The sequence below is a fragment of the Ctenocephalides felis genome, unplaced genomic scaffold (genome assembly GCF_003426905.1).
Source record: "Ctenocephalides felis isolate EL2017-DRISC unplaced genomic scaffold, ASM342690v1 CF-g0.4_SCAFFOLD_01886, whole genome shotgun sequence".
NCBI lineage: Eukaryota > Metazoa > Arthropoda > Insecta > Siphonaptera > Pulicidae > Ctenocephalides > Ctenocephalides felis.
The window spans coordinates 91,870,719-91,888,313 of NW_020538040.1; the positions used below are offsets into that span (position 1 = coordinate 91,870,719).

The following is a 17,595-nucleotide window of genomic DNA, read 5'->3' on the forward strand; positions in this document are numbered from 1 at the left end:
CCCCACCCAGGTGTAAGCTTTTATAGAAGTTATATAAAAAACCGTGTATCTAACTTAAAATCAACAATGCATCTTATAAAACAAATTGACTTAAAAATTACATTGAAGTGCCAAAAACTAAGCAACACAAACAAAAAAAACTTTTGTTATGAATTTACGGATAGCAACATCGTAAGAATCAAGGTGATGGCTTGTTATACGTTTTTTCATCTACTTTCAAGTATTATTCTTAAAAAATTCTTAACTTTACTGGTTAACTTTGTAACTGGTAACTTTGGGATATAGGTGGTGAACCTTTTTACCCGTAGACCTTTAAGTCCCGCTCTACCCTACAACTAATTATTTATAACTTTCATCTCAATGTCGAAATTTTAACTTTAAATTGATCATTTTCCCCTATAATAATGATTAACAATGATTAAATTAGGCGCGGGGTCTGTTCTTATAGTATTTTTTATAAGTAAATTAAAAATGTCCTCATACTTGGTACTTGGAACATAAAAATATAACGAAAACACTTTTTTGCGTTTAACAATAATTTATCCTACACCCTATTAATTAATATGCAATATAATAAATTAAAACAAATATTTGTGAAATTATTAGTATTTTACAATATTGTTTTTCGTTTCAGCTTTACTTCAAGCCACGCGGCGCCCAGGAGGTGGTGGTGGCGTCACCAATTTGTGACGGGGTATATCAACAGCATTCAGAAGTTCAAGGTAAGTTTTTATACTCACAAACATTGTCAGTCGTAAAAACAAAAATATTTTTTATATTACGTACGTCAATCATATAATTCAGTTACAGAGTTATCAAATATTCGTATGATTCAAACTATTTGCACAAACTGACGCTCACCACATATAGAAGACCTAACGTGGGAACATTCTATATTTACAAAATATCAATAATATATTTAACACAAAATAAATAGGGTAGGGCGGGGCCTCTGACCTTTGAATTTAGATCTCTAAGCCCCGCTCTATCCTGTAATCGGTGTGGTAGACATTTGTGAGAAAAATTGTATAACAGTTTTTTTTTGCTCATAGTGGCTCTTTCGTTGATAGTAATTATATATAATTATAATTTTAACTTTATAATTAATCCTCTTGTAATCTAGCTAGGCATAATTTCATTTTTGAGACCTAAAACTGAGCAAAATAACCTTTTAGTAAGGAGTAATAGTAAAGGGCCTTTACTATTGTTATGAGTATATATATATATATATATATATATATATATATATATATATATATATATAATTTTTGTAAAAAAATCACAAATAAATGACGGGTTGTACAATTTTTTAGTCGACCAGATGATCAACTCAATGACTCGTAATTTTAGCAGTGTTGACCAAAGTAAAAACGCAAAACTAGGCAATCAAATTCAATTTAATTATTTTCATTTGGTGAGAAAATAATGAATTTTTTGGATTAATTTTATATAAAAATAATGTAGTAAACTTAGTAATAAAAGTAAAACATTTATCATAAAATATTAAACCAAATGATAATACTTCTGCAGAATTAATATTATATCGGGTAGTTCGATTAGCATATTATTACTTTTACTCAATTATATAATTGTGTCAAAGTAATAATATAATACTAAATATTTTTTGCTGCTTAAATACTATTGAAATCACTGATAAATTTTGCGCTCTAAAGTATTGTCATTCCAGGCTATGTAAAAATCAGATTAAATGTATGTCGTTTCATGTATAAAGTCATAACTCCGGAGTGAGTAACCCATCTCTTATATATATATATATATATATATATATATATATATATATATATATATTATTTAAATTTCCTATAATCTATTCAACACATAATGTTTAACATTTCAAAAAGGTTTATGGTTTAATTACATCTCATTGTTATCAATATCAATTATACATCTTAATACAAAAATCTAATTATAATAAAAAATTAATTATTATATTTCATTTATATAGTAGATATTCATGATTTAAAATACTTCTTTTCGGGTGTTTATTATCAGTAAATTAAAAAAAACACACACGGTGGTACGAAATCAAACATGAGTGAAAAGGATATTTGTATTTTGTTGAATTTCTTAAATTAAATATATATGCAAAATAGAGATCATGTTAATATAAGATTTTAAGTATTTTTTTAATATAATTTTTTTGGCTGTTTTCATTAACAACTACATAATCAAGATTTTTATTATAAAACCGAATATCGGATTATATTATGATTCGAATTTTGCGATTTAATCGATTTGACATTGACGAAATCGAAAAACTTTCTACTTCTTGACATTGCGTTTGCTCCAACAAACAGGACTCACTAATCAAATCTACAAGGACTCTAATACGGGATGTGTTATAATAAAAAAACTTTGTCTCGTAACGGTATTTATATTTCCTCTTATTTGGATTGTTTATCAGGGGTTATAAGAATATTGACCTGATCAGATGTTATGCAATACGTTACATATATACTTGTTCAAATATTTGCTGTTCGTTGGGTTTCTCACTATATAACTATATTGGTAAGTATAACATGAATATTATATATTACACATAAAAATTAATTGACTTGAGATAAATGACATCTTGAACTGATTTTAAAAACTCAAATTTTTTTAAAGATAGCTGTTTGATTTTTGGTAAAGATCAAGCGGGCCGTTTTTTCGACATTAGTTGTTAATAAATGTTTTTGATTGTTTCGATGCAACATTGTATGATGATAAAGAAGATTTCGTAGGTATTTTATAGACCTACGAAAATTTGTAAATTTTTCGAATAATGAAAGTCAAAATTCCAAAATTGTGTGATCACAATTTTAAAAGTTGCTAAATATGCTTCATATTGATTACGCCGATTATTTACACATATCGGTAAGTTGATGCAACTTTCCTTAATACAAAATTACACTTACAACTAGATTTTCATCTCTATATTTTATTATACGACCTGCATGTATTTCTTTACTTGTAAATATACTTTACATACACTTATATTTTATATTATATTATTTGTCTAAATATCAATCATATAAAGAAATAATTATAATTTATACATACATGTTTATACATTTTCAATTGATGTATCGGCAAGTTGTATTGATAGTACATTTGGCATTAATATTTTCAGGAATTAAATTTACATAATGAGTAGCAAAAATATGATAATGTTTCATTATAATTTTCAAAATACAGCGGTATTGAAGATGAGTATATTTAGATACAATAAATCTATTTCGTATAATATTCCACCTGCACATATATTCCTATATCCTAGGAATTTATAATTTGTTTATTGTCAAAATTCTTCTAAAACATATCATAATTGGTAAGACAAAACATCGCAATTATACGAATGAAATAATCACTTTGAAGTTTCACTCAAAGTTCAAAGGCAAGTATTCTTTCATCGAAAAACTTTTCTTGTTATAAAAATACCACCATGCTTGAGATTTCAAATTCTTTTATTTTGTAGAAGCCACAGTATCCGCGCTACAGGTGAGGTATCGTTTAATTTTTTGCATAAATTCTTTAATAATTGCGGAGGGTGAAATTAATTAAATATTTTTTATTATTTTAAATTTTATCGTTTCACACGTTACTGTATATGAATTGTACATTGTTTTTAAAATAGTTAATTATTCAAAATTGGTACGTATATTGTCTTGTTAATTAAATAATTTTTAAGTAACATTTTTAACTTCCCGTAGGGTAAGTTATAGTAATCGCAAAAAATCGAAAATGCAATTTTTCATTTATCTTTACGTTTCAAAGGTTTCTGAACATTCTGGCATACCTTAGAAAAAATGGATGTATGTGTGTGTGTGTGTGTCTGTGCGGATACAAATTTTCCTCGAAGATTTTGGAAACACGGTTCAACCGATTTCAGTTATTCAAAAATCATTCGATTGCTGTTGATAAGAAGACGTGCTGATTAGTTTTTGGCATAGGCAGGTGTAGCCGTTTCGAAGATACGGGGCAAAAAGTGCCACAAACGAAAAATCAGTTTACGCGCTTCGATATTTTGTCTCTATGCTGTTAAAGCAGTACGATTGCTTTGAAAAAAGTTCAGAATTTCCAAAATATTCCAAAATAAAGAAAATTCTTTTTTTTAGAAAGTCTTTTTTTTCTAAAAAAGTAAATTTTTGTCAAAAATTTATAGTTTCTCAAAAATCTATTTTTTTTCAAAGTAATTTTTTTTCAATAATGTTAATCTTTTTTAAAAAAAAAATTTTTGGTACGGGAAGTTCCAGCAATTTGCCTCAAGGCACGATGCCATGCGCCCCACTAGTTTACTCATAGTTTGATATATTATATATCATCAGGGTTAAATTTTAGGTGAATTAACATTTTGGCACTTCTCATCTCAGGTGACAAATAATGATTTTCCCACTTATTCCAGTTTTATTCTCTATGATGTCTAATGTATTCAATTCAGAACCGCTATTGTGAATTCATTGACATTCTTTAAAATGATTTATCAAAATTCGAATAGCCGCTCAGGAACAGATTAGTGACAACACCCGTACAGTCAATTTATATATATATATATATATATATATATATATATATATATATATCTGTGTACGTGTGTAGATATTAATTTGTCATTCACATATTTGTATTGTTTCTCAACGATCCTGTTTGTATCATTTCTTTTTTTATGGGAAACTCGATTGAGTAAAATAAACCTTTGAGTACGTGCTGATGTGTTTTTCCGGTCAATTCGTTTTTTCAGGCCGTTTACGTACATGATCTGAAAGGAAAAGGCCAACAGTTTATTTTTCAAGTGATTGAATCTATGTATATATATATATATATATATATATATATATATATAATATTTGGAAGTATTTAATTTTTTTGCATGAAATATAAATTCAATTGTACTTGATATAGAACAGAATAAAAAATAAAAACTGCATCCAATGATGTAATTTTTTAATGTGTTGAGATATAAATTAAAATAAAGAGAAAAAATAAAAGTTTGTTTTAAGTGTACTTATTAGTAGACTTAAAACAAGTCATTAGGATAATATTTTCAGACACTATGTACCTATTACACACTTATAGACTTATAGACAATAATGTAGATATAAATTTTGCAAAATGTCGGATACAGCTCTGACTCACGTGTTGGAGATCATTGGTTCGATTCCTAGCACTTTCTAAAAAATATTGAATTGTAATAACGAGTTTGTATATGATAATATATAATTGTAATTAAATACATATAATACAGAATTAGAAGAAGTCGCAATAGTATATAAGTAGAGGAAAGAAGATGGTATATTAGTAAAAGAAAGAAGAATTAGTAAAATTAAGATAATGTAAAACGAATTAACAGAAGAAGTATTTAAAGAAGTGAATAATGTTTTGTGTTAGAATTTGAATGGTTCAGTTAAATTTATTAAAATTTGTATTGTTGATTTGAAATTGCATAGAAAGATAAATAAAAAACTGAATTAAAAAATAATGTATAATATAAAAATTAAACGATGTAGGTGACTAAATGCTCCAAGTTAACGAAATCAATAAAAAAGATCACAAAAGGTACATAATGTAGATATAATAGCATATTAAAATAGTGTATTTGACGTATCATTTTATTCTAAAAAGTCTAGTTATTTTAAATTTAATAATTTTTTTTTCTAGTCTGAATTTAGGAGATCTATAACTTGAATTCGCTTCATGAATAATTTTATCAACACAATTCATAGTCATTCCATTTATTTTATTCACAATTATTATTTTATTTTTTTTTATTATTATTAAATTTATTATTATTATAGTAGTCTATACTTATATTTTCAAACAGTTCTATATTTTTGTTAGTTTTAAAACAATTGTTATGGTTTAAAAAAAAACATTTGCTTTCAGACAGAATATGAATCAAGATAGATTTTATACTCCTTTATTAAATTACATATCTGCCTCTATATATAAAATTATTGTTAACCAAAAATAAACTAGTTGCAATTAGAATTCTGCCTCAACAAAGTTTATATAAGGACGAAATAGATTGGAATTGGAATTTAGCAACTCTCAAAATTTTGACAATACCACAATTATTTAATATAGAGCTAAAATTTACACAATACTACGATTATATAATATATAGCTAAAATTTATATTAAGGTTTTGCAAGCTAAACAACTAAAGAAAAGTTTTTTGCTACTGATTTTCAAACATTGATAGCTAGTTATACATTTTTCCCCTCTACTTTCGAATATTGCTGTTAAAATATTTCTAAATTTACTTATTTTTGATATATTGTTGGTGGACCTTTTTACCCGCAAACCTTTCAGCCCAGTTTTATCCTAATGCAATTATTTTAGAATAACATCAATAATATTTATTTTATGACTAGGTGTATTTCGCAGCAAATGCAAATTCTCAGAAATTCAAGTAGCATAATCAAGCGAACTGAGAACCTTACCGGCTACCGGCCACAAAATTTAATTAAAAAACCTTTCTTTATTTTTAATGCAGCGTTCTCACATACCTGTATTCATAAATGCAGAATCTAAAAGTAACCGTGGAGAATACTTGCATTTTCTCATCGCATATTTTCACTGAATTTTTGATGCGCTAACAAATCTCAGACCATTTTTTTGGGGACTTAAATAGCTGAACAGCTTTTGTGTATTTTGGAGTTGGTGAAAAAATCAGGGTTATATATTCTGTAACAGATTAAAAATATCATTGAATATCGAATAAATGTATTATTTTTACGTCTAAGATGATATCGATTAAGCAAGAATAAAATTTAGTATGGCGAGTCTAACTCAGTTTTTTGATAATTAAATACAAATACTTTTCAAAGAAAAATTGTTAATTTTAATTTTGTCAGTTAATTGTAAGAGGAAAGGAGTCATTTCAGCGTGAAATCTATTTGTTTCAAGGAACACCTCAAATTGTTAACAAAATGAATTATATTTTTAACGTTTTATTTTATAAAATTATAAATAAATAATAATATTTTTTTTACTTTCCCTGTCTGTTCTCTAAAATAGTCATTGTTTTACTTATAGAGTCTTCCTATTATGAGGTTGTTGCTTCATAATATATTCAAACACATAAACGACTGCCGTCTTGTACATGAATGATATGTCTTCATAATAAATGAAAAAGACATGTCAAACCACCATATACCACCATAAAAAGGTTGTAAGTAAATGTAACATATACCAAAGCACTCCCCAAACTGCATATCAAGTGTAAAATTTATTATTTTAGTAATTTCTAACAGGCTCTGAATATTACGCTGTTTGAATGTAATTTAAAATATATTCACTAGGCCTCATTTTATAGAATGAGTGTTTGTAATTTTTTTTCTAAATGGACTATAGCGGGGCTTTAAAAGCCCGCAAGTTAAAAGGGTCACCACCAATATTTCAAAAACAGGTGAAGTTAAAATTATTTTAACAACAATATTTGAAAGTAGAGGGAGAAAGATGTATATAGTTGTAGAGGGAGGGAGATGTACGTAGATATATCACCTGGGTTTTTGCGACGTCGTTATCGGCAGAAAAACGGCAATTTGTTGGTAGTTTATTATTTGTTTGTACTGTTGTTTACGGTTGTTTATAATTTTTGAGTATATATTATTGAATTGTTCTATAAGATGTATTGTTAATTTTAAGTTAGATTCAACAGATTTTCGTTTACACGTGCGTGAGGTAAAAGGACCAACTGAACCTTCATCCTGGCAAAAGCATAACCAATAACAAATAATAAATAAAAATGTAAATTAAGTAAAATTAAGCAATTTTTCAAAAGATAAATTAAATAAATAGATATCCAACTCTGCTGATGAATATTTCTGACGAAATACCAGATGTAATAACCTTGTTATTTACAGTGTTATCTCTGTCAACAAATGTATCCATAGAATTTATATTTTGCATAGGTTAAATGATGTAGCAATTATTCTGTTAAAACCCATTAAAATTAAAATAAAACATTGGACTTGTTACCGCCTATGGAATAAAAAAGACCAGGCTAAAAATTTTGGAAAAACTGCAAAAAGACACATATCTACAATTATGAAGTAGCCGGGAGTTTTACCAAACATAGTCAGATAATTGTTTATTTAATATGTGTTAATTGTTGTGATATAAGTCAGAACTTACTGTCAAAAGAGTGTGACTTCAGAGAAATTGCTTCTTTGAGTCTCTCCATACCCTATCTACACTAAAAGTAGTTTTTTTATTGCACAATATTCTATCTGGTTTGTTTATGTGAACTCATTTTCACACTTTAAGCAATATATTTAAGATACAAATGTTAGTATTTATTGGTAGTAATTAGATTTTTTTACCAATATTAGTCCAAATGATATTAAGCATTAATTTAAAAAAAAACCTCTTCTAAATTTATATTTTATTCAAAATTTTTGTTACACTTATTCCCAATTCAAAATTTTAGTTTTGGTAGTTTTGCAAAAAAAAAATCATATTAGTAGTATTTTTGCGAAAGTAAATTATATATAAATCTTCTTCAAGCCTCTTTAGTTTTGCTACATTTTTTCTTATTGTTAGTTGATGATTTATTAGCACCAGCTCGCGCGACTTTGGCTTTTCTAGAAGAGCCTGATGCTTGATCATCAAATGATTTCCACTCTAAAAGTCGCTTTTGCGTTAGCCTAGAAAATTTCTCTTCAACATCTGCAATGTCTATCATAAAGGTGCCCCAATGGATTCGAAGATCCTCAATGCTGCCGCAGCGTCCGATTTTCTTACCGCAACTGTGCGCATGGATCAGGTTACGAAATTTCGGGACCTTACTCGTTAATATTGCGTGGGTTTTTCCTGCGATTATATTAATTATTGTATAAATAGCTGATATGACTAAAATATAATTTTATACTATTATCTAAGGATATTTTTCATAGCGACGCTTGAATTTAACTTATAGGGGAAGTGCGGACATAACGATATGGTGATTTGTTTTTTAGTGATACTCATTCATTGAATGATATTATAATCAAGCTCAATCGTTTTTAGTCATCTTTGGTTCATTGACAATTAGTAATATAGTATTTTTATTAAGTATAAACTGTAATGACACATTTATTAGGGAAAAATGCAACATATACAAAATGACAAAAAAGCTAAGGACATATTTAGTACAAACCATATATTGTAACGAAATTTTCGACGGGCTCAGAACAAAAAAAGATTTTGCAATAAATGCAAGTCTCCTCTTTTTACTAGTGAATTTTTTGCTATATTTTTAGCATTTATTTCTTGCATATTTGGAGTAGAAGTTAAAAACCAATCACATTTGACAGGTTTTAATTTTATTCTTAGTCCATACTTTATATACTAGTGAAATAGTACTATGTCTTTTGTCCGAAATTGAACGAAAACGAATAATTAATCAAAATTCCACTAAGAATCTGATTTTAATTAAATTTAATTGATTTTAATTGAAATAATTACGAATATCAATAATTAGGACACCAAAGAAACACGAGAAAAACTCCTTCAAAATAATCTTTTCAAGGTGCGAAGCACATTTGAACTGATTACTCCGACAAGACTGCGACAATGACGCTCAACATCTGACAGGATTATTATTATGTTTCTGTTCATGTTATGCAGTTGCGGAAATGTGAATAAACTAGCCAATTTTTAAATAAGGTCACTATGTCATTTATGTCCATATATGTCATTTTGTCCGTATTTTTGCTACTTATATTAAATTTTTATATAATTCCTTAAACATAAACTAATGGTGCATGTCATCGTGCCTTAATGCAAATTGCTGGAACTTTCATACCAAAAATTAAAATGTTTATGAAAGCCTTAAATTTTTTTGAAAATATCCAATAGCTCTGCATGGCGGTTTTGAAGAAGAAATATCGAATATAATTTCGTCAAGAAATTTAAAAAAAATTAAACAATAAGAAATTTAATTAATTTGCTTAAGGCAAGCTGACACTATTTTTGATTATTTTTAAGTAATACTTACAATATTTATCATATATAATTTATATCATATATTATAGGGGAGGTAGGGGCTTGTTGTAACAGTTTTTAATTAATTTGGTGATCCACAGATGCTTAATTTGCTGTAACTATTGCTCAGGTAAAAAAATACCATAACTATTGTTTATTATTTCACTTTTTTATCGTAATGCAAACAGATATAGTGTCTCCTACAACACAATTTACATGTACCAACATCTTGCAAACTACACATTCCACCCATTGACATTGACAATAAAAGTCTTTATAAACTGTTTTGAGCTTATAGCTATTGTTTATAACCAATTTGTATATCTGTCACAACAGTCCTTATGGTGTGTGGACGATTGTGACATTTGTCCTTATGTGGTGTGGTTTGATTTTGTTACTAATTTATTGCATTTCCTCGCAGACAGATATTCAAATTACTTTAATAAATAATAAATTTACTTTACTCCCAGCTACCTGGTAAATTAACAAAATTATTGATGATTAAAAAAAGTGGCACAAACGTACCCAGTCCACCTTAGACAATTTAAAATTAGGCGAAAATAAAAACGCAAACTGTAATTTTACGACAGTATAATTTTATATATAAGCTGTCAAAAAGAGCGCAGGTGAACAATTTTGTAAACTGCGTCGGCCTCGGAGCAGTAGGTTTGACTCATTATGCAGGATGGAACAAAGAAAGATTTTAATATCGGGTAAGATCCTATTGTAAACGCCTGCTACTACTTGCCCATGTTACAAATAGCTCCTACCTTCTCTTATATTATTTGATATTAATAATATACCTAATGCGTTTCTTATTTCGCATTTATCGCTTTCCGTACAACAAGTATTATCGGCATTATCTTCTAAATATACTTCCCAATAATTGCAATGACCTTCGAGACGGTGAATCGCTTTATCGAGCACGTAGTGAAAGTGCTCGGTATTTGCTAATCGAACAAACATTTTTAGTTTACTTAGTACACTAAAATTTTGAATTATAGAATCATTTAGTGAAACTTAAAATTTTGAATGTTATGCCAATTTTTTTTTTGAATATTCATGTTACAATGACATGGTTGTTTTATGTTTGGGTTGACATTTTATAGCCTATTAGATTATACTAGTATTTGACAATATGTTATGAATATTTAGGTATATATATATGGGTGCGTTCGACTTGGACGCTTACGCGCTGTGAGCGCTCACGCTTATAAGCACGAATTTTTAGCGTTCGACTTGGCCGATAAGCGCTTAGAATCGATAACTAAATTCCGTTCGTTTTGGAAACTGTGAGCGTCAATAAGCATCAAAATGGCGGCAACTGGCGGTAACGGTAATTGTGTAAATTTTATTACTTTCTGGATCATTCAGCGGGATTATAAACAATTTAACAATTAATAAATAAATGAAATTTGGTTTGCTTATGCTTAATTCATATTAATATTAAAATTAAAATTTAAAATTATTTAAAATTAATTAATATTAATATTAATATTAAAAAATAAATGTGATATACAACTTGGCATTTTTGCGGGATTATAAAAAATTTAACAATTAATGAATAAATGAAATTTGGTTAGCTTATGCTTAATTAATAGTAATATTAAAATTAAAATTTAAAATTATTTAATATTAATAATATTAAAAAATAAAAATGATATACAACTTGGCATTTTTGCGGGATCATATAGAATTTAACAATTAATAAATAAATGAAATTTGGTCAGCTTATGCTTAATTAATAGTAATATTAAAATTGAAATTTAAAATAATTTAAAATTAATTAAATTTAAAATTAATTAATATCAATATTAATATTAAAAAATAATTGTGATCTACAGCTTGCCATTTTTGCGGAATTATAAAGAATTTGACAATTAATAAACAAATGAAATGACAGATAGTAAAAACAATTGACGCTCACGCTCACGCTGCCCTACCTCCGTGGCGTGAGCGCGTTTGAGCGCAAAATATGTGCTACGAGCATCTTACGATGGTGCTACGAGCGTACTTATGTGACACTCACAGCGCCAAGTCGAACGATGAAAGCGCGCTCACGGCGCGCTCACAGCGCGTAAGCGTCCAAGTCGAATGCACCCTATATATATATATATATATATATATATATATATATATATATATACATATGAACGAACATACTCGCATATTTTGTGTATATGTTTCAAATAATAAATAGTATATTGAATATTCAACCTCCAAAAATCGAGTAAATCCGAAATGTATTATGTTTCACTTTATCTAATTAAAATTATATTTTTCGTAATTTATTTATCACTTTTTTGTCGTTTTAACATTTCACAATTAAATTGACTTATCAAAGAGCGGGGCACAAATGTTCAGTTTCACTTCAAGTAATTCTACTGTTTGACTCATAGGTTCCCAAACATTTTTGTGAGTGGACCCCTTAAGATTTGCTATGAACTCCCATTTACGCGATATCGATTTTTATTTTTTTTTAAATTTATTTATTGTTTATTTTATCTATTAACTTAAAAAAAATAATACAAAAATAAAGTAAGCGAAAAGTTAATGTTCAATTAACATTTGGAAACAATTTTTTAAGGTATAATCTTACTTCTACCGGCTAATGATATCCAGTCTACATCTTTCTCTTTAGGAAATCACTATTTTACAACTATGTATATACAACTATCGTACTAAGAATGTGTTTTATTTTACTATTTTTCTGAAATTTGTTATCTGTTCCATTTTACGGGGAAAGTGGGGCAGTCAGGGAGCAAACAGATCTAATGTTTCATTTTAATTTTAAACAAATTTTACGGAAAGTAGCTACAATATTCAACCAATGCAAAATATAAATTTTATTCGCACATTTTTTACAAATATAACACTATATATAATCTTGATCTGGTGTTTCATCTGATATTATTCGTCAGCAGAGACTGAATAATTATCAATTTAATTTATTTTGTATAAAATTGTTCTTTTTAACTGAATTTATATTTATATTTACTATTTTTTATTGTTTACGCCTTTTACAGAATAAAGGTTCAGTTGGTTCTTTTTACCCCACCCACTTGAAAGCTAGTACAGTAATTATAAATAATACTATCTCTTCAATATAACTTAAAATTAGCAATACGTCTTATAAAACAACTTAATAGCATATACTTAAAAATTATATTAAGGTCTCGTAAACTAAATAGTATGGCTCACAACCAAAAAGATAATACTTTTGTTATAGATTTTCAAACGGTGATCACGACGATGATTGAATCTACTCTACTCTAAAAAAATATCGCTGTTAAAATATTCCCGACTTTAATGGATATATATATATATATATATATATATATATATATGTGTGTATGTGTGTGTGTGTGTGTGTGTAGAAATAAAAACAAAATAAAAATTAAATGGGAGTTTATTATACAATTAATATAATTGTATCCGGTTATTGAGGAGGATGAACAAAAGATTAGAAAGCACGTTACAAAATTTACACCGAAACTTTACTTCTTTACGACAAAAACTTCAAATAGATATTCATGTACACTAATTGTTGTAAAAAAGGTATATTAAAAACAGGAGTAGTGCTGGGACTTGGATCGATCTTGTTTGTTCAATCAACGGCGACGTTACATCTTCATGATCTTGAATTCATCAATTACGGTTCACCTAACTAAGTTTTTTTTTTTGGTCTTCTCGGAAAGGTGGCAGCTGAGAAGTGAATTTTATAATTAACCGAGTTGTTAATTACATTGCATTGAGCTTTTCAGTTATTGCTCCTTGCGGCTAAGCAAATAGTTGGCCTATGTCTAGATCTTGTAGACAATGGATACATCTTCGTGATCTTGATTTTATCAATTACGGTTCACATAACTAAGTTTTTCCATAACTAAGTTAAGGTGGCAGCTGAGAAGTAAATTACATAATTAACAGAGTTGTTAATTATATTGGTTTAAGCTCTTCAGTTATTGCTCCTTGCGGCTAAGCAAATAGTTGGTCTATGCCTAGATCTTGTAGACAATAGATACATCTTCGTGATCTTTCTTTCATCAATTACGGTTCAATAACTAAGTTGACTAAGATAACTAAGCTGAGAAGTAAATTACATAATTAACAGAGTTGTTAATTATATTGGTTCAAGCTCTTCAGTTATTGCTCCTTGCGGCTAAGCAAATAGTTGGTCTATGTCTAGATCTTGTAGACAATAGATACATCTTCGTGATCTTGCCTTCAATTACGGTTCAATAACTAAGTTTTTTTGGGTCTTCTCGGGAAGGTGGCAGCTGAGAAGTAAATTTCACAATTAACAGAGTTGTTAATTATATTGGATTGAGCTATTTAGTTATTGCTCCTTGCGGCTAAGCAAATAGTTGGTCTATGTCTAGATCTTGTAGACAATATATACATCTTCGTGATCTTGCTTTCATAAATTACGGTTCAATAACTAAGTTTTTTTGGTCTTCTCGGAAAGGTGGCAGCTGAGAAGTAAATTTCATAATTAACGGAGTTGTTAATTATATTGGATTGAGCTCTTCGGTTATTGCTCCTTGCGGCTAAGCAAATAGTTGGTCTATGCCTAGATCTTGTAGACAATATTTCGCAGATTCTATATAATCTACTAATCTTAGATGTTATATAAACTTAGATGTTATATAATCTTAGATGTTAAAAACAAGAATATGGTAGATTTTTCATAGTCGCCTGGATGTTTTAGACGGCTTTATGACATATGTTGTGCAAAATTATATACTATTATGTTAAATCCGGCGTTTTTGCACAACGGTGATGTTCATTTATGCCGGTCTTCACCTCCTACGGGGACTGGTTACTTATTGGGAGTTTATTCTTTTGTTTCTTGCAATCGAGCTTTTGCAATGGCAAGTCTCGATCTGGCAGCTCTGCGTAAATCCATTTCAGATTCCCGTCTTTTTTGTAGTACTTCGCGCGGAATGGAGCGGCGGGTTGGCTTCTTTGTCAGCACAGGAGCTTCGACTGGGACCGGTTGCCATCCTAACAGCCGTCTTTGAGCTAGTTTAGTAAACTTGCCCTCCACTTCCGCAATTTCAATAGATACCAGATCCCAAAAACCATGTAAATCATCGGAGCATAGGTGTGGGTCAGGTTTGCTACCGTCCTTCAAAATAGAGATTAGATTGCGGAACTGCGGTAATTTACTGCCCATTAACAGCTTAGTCTTTCCTAGAGATAACAATAAATAATTATCGATTAGTTTTGTTTCGTTATTTAGAAGAGAGTATAATTTTTATGCCAAGTGCAATATGATAGATGTCGATATGTTGCGTTATAATACATGCGTTATTATTACAATATTTATATTATTATGATATACAATCATAATTTTGTATCCTTTTTTTTAAATTCTGAAATGAAATTAAAAACTGACAATAATCTTAATCTTTGTCTAATAATTGCTTATAGAATGGGTAATTTTTAAATTATTCAAATCTTTTAAAAACTGATACAAAATTAATTTTTTTTTGTGAAAATAAAAATTAAAAAAAAAAAATATTCTCAAAACAAACTCACTTACCAGTACAAAAATCTTCGGAATATAATAAAAATCTAACTAAAATTCAATCTTCACCTAAAATTTGCTTGTAGAATGAGATATTTTTAAATAATTAAAAAAAATAAAAAAACAATATAAAATGAACGATATTCGTGAAATTAAAAATTGAAACAAAATAAAAATTTTAAAATTAAATATTTTCAAGATAAAAAAACTTTTCAATAGAAAAAATTGAATTAAAAAAAATCTAATTCTAATTTGAACTTTATCTAATAATTGCTTGTAGATTGGGGAATTTTTAAATAATTCAAAATGTCTAGAAACAAATTAAAAATTTAAAAAAATCTAAATCAATAGAAAATTTTTCTGAATTAAAACATATCTAATTATAATTTAAAATTTATCTAATAATTGCTCATAGAATGACTAATTTTTCAATAATTCGAAATTTATAAAAAAAAAAACAAAATAAATTAGAAATGTTAAAAAATTAACAAATTAAAAAAAGTCTCGAGACCAAATCACTTTTAATAAAATAATCTTGATTTAAAAAAAAAAATAATTAAATTTTTATTTAATAATTGATTATAGAATTGAGCAGGTTTTGAATAATTCAATGTTTTGGAAAAATAAAATCAAAATAAAAATTTTCATGCAATTAAAAATTTACAAAAAATTAAAAATAAAAATAAATCCAAAATCTCAAGACTATTCAATAGAAAATTGTCGGAATAAACAAAAATCTAAGTAAAATTTAATCTTCATCTAATAATTGCTTAAAATCCAATATTTCTAAAAATAATATAAATTTAAAAAAATTTAAAAAAATAAAAATTAAAAAAAATAAAAAATTAAACAAAAATCAAAATTTTCAAGATAAAATTATTTAATAGAGAAGTATTTGGAATTTAAAAATTTAAATTATGTTTTAGATTTTATCTATTAATTGATCATAGAACGGGTAAAATATTTTAGTATATTTAATATAATATATTTTATCTATTAATTATTTTTTAAAAAAATATTATAATATTGAATTAAAAGCAATTAGATGAAGTATATATTAGAAATATTTTTTATGAAATGAAAAGGTTTACAAATAAATTTAAAGTTTAAAAAAATTAATTATACTCAAGATAAAATAAATTACTTTTCAATGAAAAAACGACGAAATTCAAAAAAAAAAAAACTAATTAAAAATTAATATTTATTTATGAGTTGCTTATATAAGAGAAAGTTGCTTCAATTTATTTTAATTTAAATTGCATTTATTTTATTTAGTTTAGTTTATTTGAAGCAATTTTGACATTTGATTGAATACTATGCGCGTTCGTATTCAGCGCATATTTTATAAAAATCAATAAAAATAAATTAAAATTACCCAAAACGCTCATGATTTCTGAGATGTCGTCCTCGGTGCATTCTGGTTTAGGATCCTGGAGATAATCACTCCAATGTGTACTCAATCCTTCTAAGCGGTGAACCGCATTTTCCAATAAATAACGAAACTGCTCCGTATTCTCCATATGTACTGATTGATGATTGGTTATTAAAAAGCAAAAGAATTTAGAAAAGAATTTTAAAAAGCATGAATTTATTCAAAATAATTTAGAAAAGTTCGCGACGAATAATTTTGGTTGTGAAATCATGCTGTGCTAAACATGCCGATGCTCATTTGGGTCATTAAAACTCATGGCATCCTGATTTCGGTTTTATTGCGATTATAATCTAGTGTGTTGGGTGATTTGTTTTAGAACAATCCTTTGACATTTCGTCTCAGTGGGCTTTGAGCATTTTGACATTGAATGAAAATCTGACAGATAAAACTTTAAATTGAAATCTGAAAAATTTTCAAATACAAATGAGATTAATAAAATTTTACATTAACATTATAATCATCAGAAAGTATATTGTGTTCTCAATAGATAGTTAACAGTTGGTTTACAGTTATATATATATATATATATATATATATATATATGTATATTCAATGAAATTGAAAAATTTGCTTTTTAATGTTTATGAATCTAAAAGTTAAATATGTTAATAGTAGTTATAAACAATGTATTAAAAAAGTAGTCAACATTTTAAGATTATAACTGG

General features: G+C 27.4%; 1 protein-coding gene across 1 annotated transcript; it reads right to left on the reverse strand.

Moving 5' to 3' along the window:
* Nucleotides 1-14,802: 14,802 nt before the first annotated feature.
* Nucleotides 14,803-17,018, reverse strand: LOC113375527 (disks large-associated protein 5-like). Its single transcript, XM_026615460.1, has 2 exons — nt 16,874-17,018; nt 14,803-15,161 (listed from the first exon to the last, which is right to left on the reverse strand). Exons 1-2 carry the CDS (start codon nt 17,016-17,018, stop codon nt 14,803-14,805), a joined length of 504 nt encoding a protein of 167 aa, XP_026471245.1.
* Between the last annotated feature and the right edge of the window lie 577 nt (nt 17,019-17,595).